The following is an 8,499-nucleotide window of genomic DNA, read 5'->3' as shown; positions in this document are numbered from 1 at the left end:
TGAAGAGGTCTTACCAGAAGCCCATAATTATAAATCCACAAGCGGCACCAACTTGTCATGCCAAGAAATGTATGAAGTTCTTTAACTGTCTGTGGTCTTGGGGTCTTCTTTCCTTGCAGTTCCTAGAATCCTCTTGCTGGCCATAAGTTTGTATCCAAGGTAAGTTACTTGTTGTTGTGCAACTTGGGCTTTCTGGGGAGAGACTCGATAACCATTTAATCCAAGGAAGTTTAACAAACTTATTGTCTACCCTATGCATAACTCTTTGTTTTCAGTAGGTATTAATATATCACCTACATACTGCAGAATCACTCAAATTCCTGAAGGACACTCTCACCTTTCTAAGTCTTTGGTCAACTGATTTCTAAAAAGGGTCAGACTATTTTTGAAACCTTGTGGTAGCGCAGTCCAGGTGAGTTGTGTTTTTCTTCCAGAGCCCAGTTTTTCCCATTCAAAAGCAAATAACAATTGGTTCTCTGGGCTTAAGGGTATGCAGAAGAATGCAGCCTTTAAATCCAGTATGGTAAACCAGGCCAATTCAGAACCTAACCTACTTAATAAGGTATATGGATTAGCTACCACGCAATAGAAATGTTCTGTTATCTTATCGATGGCTCTTAAATCTTGTACTACTCTATACTTTCCACCTCATTTCTTAACTGGTAGGATAGGGGTAATATATTCAGATTCACATTCTACCAGTAATACATATTTCAGAAATTGTTCAATAATTGGTTGAATCCCTCTTTTATCTTCCAATCTTAAAGGATACTATTTAATTCTAATTGGCTTTGTTCCCTGTTTAGGTTGTTTTATTATGGGTGAAACTAATTTTGCCCATCCTGGTGCTTCAGAAGCCCATACCCCTGGATATACCTGATTTTGGACTTCTTCAGATATGCTAGTACTGGTAGGAGAATTTATAAGGTTTAATCTGAGAACTTCAATCAGTTGTTCATTCCCTACCTTAAATTCCAATTTTCCTTGAGAAAATTTTATCTCTTCTCCCAATTGCTCTAATAAGTCCCTTCCTAATAAGGCCCTAGGTGAATTAGGCATGTACAGAAATTTATGCACCCCCAATTGCTTCTCTAATTTATAACTAAGAGGTTTCAAGAAATACGCCTTTTCACTTTGGCCAGCAGCTCCCCTTACCATTACAAAATCATCATCTACAGGCAGCAATACTTGATTTAAGACTGAAAATGTTGCCCCTGTGTCAACCAAAAACTCTATTTTATGTTGCTGATGCCCTAGCTTTAATACAACCAGCGGGTCCGCTAGGGTAGATTTCCCCGGTTCCCTGTCAGTCCTTCTCGGTATGTGCTAGAGTTCTTCCTTTTCCCTCTGTGCCTTTCAGGGCACTCACTTTTCCAGTGCCCTTGCCATCTACGTATTGCACACTGGTTATTCCCTAAGGGCTTCCACAATCTGCCTCCCCTAGGAGCCCTAGTTTCTTGTAAAGCTGCCACCAGTACCCTCCTATCTTTTATCTTCCTCTTCCCTATTTCTATATACTCTCCATGCTTCATCTAACAAAGCCTTCAAGTTCCCGCTCTCCGTTGATTTCAACTTTTGTAATTTCCTTCGTATATCATTTGCTGACTACCCTATGAACAGAGAAACCAGCTCTTGGATTCCAATTTCTGACCTATGGTCTAATGGGGTGTATTTTCTCATGGTGTCTCTCAATCTATTGAGGAATTTGGATGGAGTTTCTTTTGATCTCTGTCGAATTTCATACAGAGTTGACCAATTAATGGATTTAGGGATTGTGTTCTCCATTCCTCATATGATCCATTCTCTGTAAGCGGTCAGCAGCCTCATGTGGGCACTATGATTAGGAATCCACCCCGGATTTTCTAAAGGGAAGTGATCTTTAATATCTTCTCCTGTGGTTTTTTGAAGATGTTCACTAGTCAAATCTTGAGATACTTTTAGTACCAATTGTTTTTCAGTTTGTCAAATGATCCAGCAATAGCTGAATATCATCCTAATCAGGGTTATGCTGCTTCACAATACATTGAAAATGTCTGCTCACCCCTACCGGATCATCATGGTAGCCTTTGGCCACATTTCTCCAGGATTCAAGATAATGTTAAGAAAATGGGACTTTTATCAAAACTGCTTCTCCGTCTGGGCCTACCGCTTCCCTTAACGGAGCCTGTGCCACTGTCCTATCTTTCCTCAGGTGTGGGAGGATACAAGACTGGCAGACAGGCCTCCAGAGATAGAATCCCTGTCCTCCTCCTGCTTGGGACTTACTGGAGCTCGATAATAATCTGGCAAATCCTCCTCTTGAGGATCTCTTACCTTCTCTAACTTTATACATCTCTGCCCTATACTACATGCTGAGCAGCACCTTTTCAACTTGCCTTTCCCTTCCTTTCTGCACTCACTCTCTAACGCTAACACCATGGGGTCTTGTGGAGGTACTAATCCACACTCTTTCTGGTTTTCAGGGTTGTTTCAGAGAGTAAAAAACATATCTGCACATATGGCTTCCTCCCACTTTCCTTCCCTTCTTAGGAAGAGTATCAGTTGCAAAACAGTGTTATAATTTAAGGTTCCATTTGGGGGCCGCTTTTCTTCATCCTCCAACTTATAGAGGGGCCATCATTGATTGCAAAATTAATGAGAGTTTTCTTATTTACGCTTCCCCCAGACACCCCTGCAATTTCTTTCCGATGGTTTAAAATACAATTTAGAGGGCTTACTTTTGGTACTTCCTTACTCCTTCCCCGTCCCCTCCCCACCCACCCCCCACCCCCCCATCACTAAATCACATTCTTCTGACAAAGTCTAAGCACTGGGAACAATTAGCTCAAATATAAGTGATAAGAAGGTGGACAGGAGGAGTCTGGGCTTTATGCCCGCAAGGTTCTATATACCTGAATCCCAATCTACCTCCCTTATATTAACAAAGTATAATACAACATAGAACATGTAAAAAAAGTATACTTGCACACACTTTCACTTTGTTCATCTCGAGCTGTTCTGTGGATCAGAAATCCACAATCACTTCGTACTCGGTTGTACTTCTCAGTCACACAATCATACAGAAAACAAATGTTGTTAACAACTCCAGATACATGAACTCAAATTATAAACAGTACCAGGCACATACAGCAGATATAGGTAATTACCACCACACTACACACTCCTGCTATTCCAACTAGGAGAGTCCAAGTTACCATTAAGACACACGTACACATGTGTTACCCAGGCAGGATCCCTTTCCAATGGGTTTTACCCCAACTGATTGGGGGCGAGCAATTCAGCTCTCTACCTCACATAGGACATCTCCTCACAACTTACAGGTACCTCTCCCTATTTAACATACCTGGTCTGCTGATGGTTCTTGTCTGCCCCTACAGCGTACGGGTGAGCGAGGGAGTTCCTCTGAAAAATCTCAGGGTCCGCCAAGGATGTCCCCCTCTCAGCCAGTCCTGTGGCCAGGCAGAGAGAGTCCCACCTGGGTCGCCAAATTGATGTGTGGAATCAAACTCTACAACTCGAGGAGAGTTACAAAGCAGGTGTGTTTATTGTGGTGCTGGGTGCAAGGGGGATCGCTCCTCCTAGCTTGCAAACTTAATTTTACTCACAATACATATTTAAACAGTGAAGTCTGTTAGTTCTGCCCAGAGTCCACACCTATGAGCTAATTATTGGTTAGTTGCTTTCGCGCTTCAATTTAAAGGTACAGTTAATTTGAAATTTACTACGCACGCTCCCTGAGCAGGGGATCCACCCTCTTTGGGGGCGGCAGGGGGTGGGGCGGCATTTGAGTAGGAGCTCATGATCTCCCACTCCCACAGTTATTTTACCTGAGTATCCTTGAGCCTTATCACTTCAGTAGTTTGTTTTCTTTTAGCAGTTAGCAGGTCCTCAACAGAGCTTGTGGAGCTCACCTACATCTGCACTGTCACTTCTTGAAGTGCCGAGCGGGTGAGCCCCAGCCCTTCTCTCCAGGCAGTGAGGCTCCTGCCTGCTGGGTGATGGTTCCTATTTTCTGTGCAGCTCCTGCCTGCAGCAGAGTCTTGGGTTTTTCACCATATTTTCTTGCATCACTGGGAAGAGGTGGAGAGGGAAAGGCATGGGAGGAGGAGAGGAGGGCAGAGGGGATACTGTATTATGCCTTGCCTTGTGTTGCCATTAAACGTGTTGCTATTAGCATGTTAAGGGGTGGTTCTTGGTTAACAGGGGTGGTCTTATTTTTGGAGGGTATGTTTTCTTCATGGTCATCCCAACTGAAGAATTATGGGCCAGCATTGAGGTGATAGTGTGCCTGGTAGGTTTGAGTTTATGTGCAGTGGCTATATAATTAAGTTCCATGGGATCTTCTCGCAGCATGATCAATTTCACTGATTATCTCTAAGAGACTGTTAAGACCTCATTTAGCCATTCATACAAGTCTTGATTGATGGGAAAATTGATTGCACTACCTTTGCATGGTTAGGATACCGCAGCCATTGAACGTAGTGTCAGCAGGCAGGCATCATCTTCAATACTTGTTTGGCTGAAGGCTATGTTTTTGGTAAACAGTTGGGCCTTGGGTTTGCCTAGTTCCTTTTACAGATTTTAATCTTTCTCGCAGGCACACCTGAGTTGGATTTACTGGGTCAATTTAAATGTTAGGTTTTGTTCTGACATCAGTCAGGGTCTGTCAATAATGTTTGGATGTAAGCTTTCACCTGAAAGGGAGTAGGTTCCCTAGTTACTCATTTTAGCATTAACTCTTCTATCACTGACAGAGTGGTCTGTTAGGTTATAAGGGAGTCATGTTGTTCTTGGATTTTTCTGTATGGAGCTTTGACACACTCTTTGTTGGTGGCCACTTGAAGGCCCACAGTACCAGTGAGGGGTGGTTGAGTTATCCGCTACGAGAGTTTGTATTCTTTGTTAAAGGAGATGTACCTTCTTTACATTGCTCTTAGTTCATTTCACATGGGTTGGGTTGAGTGTCCTTGAAGAAGAATTAAGGGTGAACTTAGATTCATTTCACAGGCAACCAGCTATCACCAGCTCAGTTGGTAGGGTCAACAGACTTTGTCATTGGAATGATTTTCAGCAACATATTTGGTATGTACAATTGGTGATGGCATTTCTACAGGCCTGAAATAAGCTGAAAGGTGTGAACTTCTCTATTCCTTCTGATGATTGCTGATTTAGATGCCTATGTGATACTTTAAATGTCAACGCTGTGAGCCTTCTCATGGCAAGTAGGAAAAGCGAGCAAAGAAGAATTCATATTAGGAAGATTTACACCGGGAGAAGGCAGATGTGCCACAAAAGATCAGTCAGAGAAGGTACATTCAGTTTCATAGACTTTTAACACCATTTTTGCAGGGCTGTGACTATGAGGAAAAAGAAGGAAGACAGACAGTCAAGATACAATCCATTTTCTTAGAAAAATAGGAAGTAGAATCAGCTTTCAGAAATTCTATTTTAAACAGGTATATTCAGAGAAGGTGCACTTGCAGAAAACAATCTCGCACCACGCACGGCTGTGACTTTCCAATACTAATTACTAGTACTGCTAAAAAACATGTCAGATACTGTGAGATGCCAGAAAAACGATTCTTTTCTGCTGTCTCAGAGAAGACACATTATAATCATTTCACAGTTTTAGACAAGTTACTGGTAGATGGCTCTGCCTCATATATTTTTTGGTATACATTTCAGGACTGCCTCACTCCCAAGTCAAAAGACAGGTGGTGTGATATATTTGTAGGGCTAGATTTAAAAAGTGATGGAAAGGAAGATGAGATTCTATGAGATTTGCAATCCCTGACAGTTTTTAATCATTCATCCTTAAGAGCAGTGGAGAAGAAATCTTAAATAGGCATTTTTCACTTTATTGTAAAGAACTTGGCTGAAACCACTTTACATTACCTTTGAAACAGCTGGACATATGCAGTAGGTGCCTCCCCTGACAGAGCCTGACGTGCTGCAGAAAAACGTCTTCGGAGAGAAGCTTCTTCCTGATAAAGAAATATGACCAACTTTATGCAGCAGCTTAAAAGTATATATTGTAACTTAAATGGCTGTGATATTCCTCTCTTTTGCTAAGACTCTAGAGTGTATGCATTTATATATTCTGGAAAAATAGCAGAGTTATATTACAGCCAACAAGGTGCTATATACGATTCACTGATCTACACAAATTAAATTTTGGTCTGAAATCTTGCCGGCTTTGAAAAATGAAGATCTTAATCTCCAGTGAAGCTCCATTTCTTCATAGTTGTCAAAATGTGCCAGGACATAGTAGGAAGGAATATCCACAGAGAACCACTTTTGATATGTCCCAAACTCCCAATATGTTAAAGCAGGAATAATTCTAACTATGGTTGTGTTAAACTTCTTTTCACCAGTAAGGAACTGAATACAGAAGAATTTGCCACCTCTAAATCTTAAATAAACGGTCTCTTTGCTCCAGCAATGCAGAAAACTTGCCTTATCAACTCTACATCAACAAATATTCCCCCCTCAAAGAAGGAATTACCTTTCGGACATTTCAGTTAGTTAAAATGATTTTGTGCAATGAACACATTATGATCTCAGCAGACTGGAAAATGTAGTTCTCAGTTTTAAGGGCTTGTTAATTAACATGTGCTGTAGGACAATGTGATTTCTCAGGTCAGACAAATGGAGCACTACAGTGTGCTTAAAAAAATAAAATCTAAATCACAGATCAGAATTATTAAATCCTGCTTTATTATCAACTGATAGCCATTGATAGTTATCAATTTATGAGCTAAATCACATTATCTGTAACGGAGGTGTTTTGTCATGTTTTGTCATGCAATGAAAGAATATGGTTAATCTGCTGAATGCTCACATTATGACTGTTGTGAGTTCCTTCACTTTCCTTCATTATTTATGCTAAGTAAGGCTCTGTTTATATGTTCACTGAGCTTGTGTTTTATTTTGCTTTATTTTGGTAAAGATATAATTCTGACTTTTTTCCCCTGTGTGGATTACAAGTATAGATACCTTTCTGTTCATACCGTGTATAGTTAATTACAGCCATACAAAATTAGCACAGGGTTGGCGTGCTCACAGGGGATAAGGCTGCAAGGAATCAGATCTACTGTTTTCCCCTGAGCAGCAGGTCCTGCTTTTTATTTTGCTTATGGATTATTCACATTAATTTATTTACATTTTTTACTTTCCAGTTCTACATGATGGAACATGGTTACTGCAATGACAGCACAATATTTGGGTGCCAAAAGCACAAAAATAAATTGCAGTCCAAAATGTAATGGTTTACACAAAATTTTACTTTAAGGCCCTAGACATATTTATATTTTTCTCATTAAATATGGTCTAAGAGGCACCTGTGGTTCACCTGGAACATTTTACTATGTTGACACTTCAGCTGATGCTGTAAAGCTTCCTCTGCATGTAAAAATATATTGGAAACTTAGTGTAGTAAATAATGAAAAGATATTACCAGCACTGAACAAGGAGACTAATAAGAAAGAGAGCCTTGCAGCCACTAAGTAAGTTAATCCCAATGTAAATGATATGCTTCCTTCATTATAAACCACTTCTCCCTGACTTGACAGAATGTAAACTTTCAAAATAAAAATAAAAAAGATTAAATACAAAGTGAGAAAAATAAATTGCTGGGGTAAGGAGCGATGGCAGAGTGCCACTAAGGCAAGAAATAGTCTGGCTCCTCTCTCATATTAAACCAACAAACCTTTGGTTGAAAGAAAAATGAAAATGAACAAGACTTCTGACGTTTTTTGGATTCTGGATGGCTTGAAAAGAGGTATTTCATTTCAGAAAACTGACAGGTGGGAGGTTCCCTATTTGTCAGCCATTTTACAATCATACTTTTCTCCACACCTAAGACAGCCTCTTTTAAAGCCTGGAGCATGGGGGCAGGGGGGTCTGTTACTTTGTTCTATCTACAGCACTAATTCTTAACATCAGAGGTAGTTATAAATAAAGAGATAGCAGCAAAATTGTACAGCAAGTCATGCCTGCCAAGCCATCATTCATCATAATGACATCATAACCCTGGAATGGAACAAAATTTAAAGCTTTCATTTCTCTTTTTCTCTTTCTCCTGTCATTATCATATAAAAAGAACATTAGACACATCTGTTTCATAGCCCCAACTCTCCCACTGCTTGCAAGGAGAATGAATACCTTTAGGGAAAGAACTATTAAGGAGAAGTAAAAAAAGAAAGGGAGATGAAGTTGCAAGAGGTTATTTGAAATCCAAGCACATTGTTGAATCTGTTGATTGAAAAAGTAAAAGCAGGTGAAAAATTTGCTCAAATTTGATCTCTGGCAGTTATTACTAGCGTACACTCTGAAAGGCTCAGCTGAATGAGTTTTTCCACTGCCACAGGATGGCGTTCATAAGTGATCTTCAATGTCCTATTAACTGTATCTAACTATTTCCACTGAATAGGATATTTTCCTATCTTGTTGTAGAAATGAGATATGATATTCAGCTCCCTCACACCAGTACACAATTGG

The 8,499-nt window shown here is 40.2% G+C and overlaps 1 protein-coding gene across 1 annotated transcript in view; it reads right to left on the bottom strand.

Annotated features, from left to right (window-relative positions):
- Window positions 1–2,795: 2,795 nt before the first annotated feature.
- The window catches only part of LRGUK (leucine rich repeats and guanylate kinase domain containing), a 41,465-nt gene continuing 35,761 nt past the window's right edge, over window positions 2,796–8,499 (bottom strand). Inside the window, exon 17 of the mRNA XM_056341740.1 lies at window positions 2,796–5,984. Coding sequence (XP_056197715.1) covers window positions 5,892–5,984 — 93 coding nt within the window. The 3' untranslated portion in view covers window positions 2,796–5,891. The remainder of the gene's footprint in view (window positions 5,985–8,499) is intronic.

The sequence above is a fragment of the Falco biarmicus genome, chromosome 5 (assembly GCF_023638135.1).
Source record: "Falco biarmicus isolate bFalBia1 chromosome 5, bFalBia1.pri, whole genome shotgun sequence".
Classification (NCBI taxonomy): domain Eukaryota; kingdom Metazoa; phylum Chordata; class Aves; order Falconiformes; family Falconidae; genus Falco; species Falco biarmicus.
The sequence above is the reverse complement of the archived record's forward strand: the minus strand, read 5'-3'. Positions and strand labels throughout refer to the sequence as shown.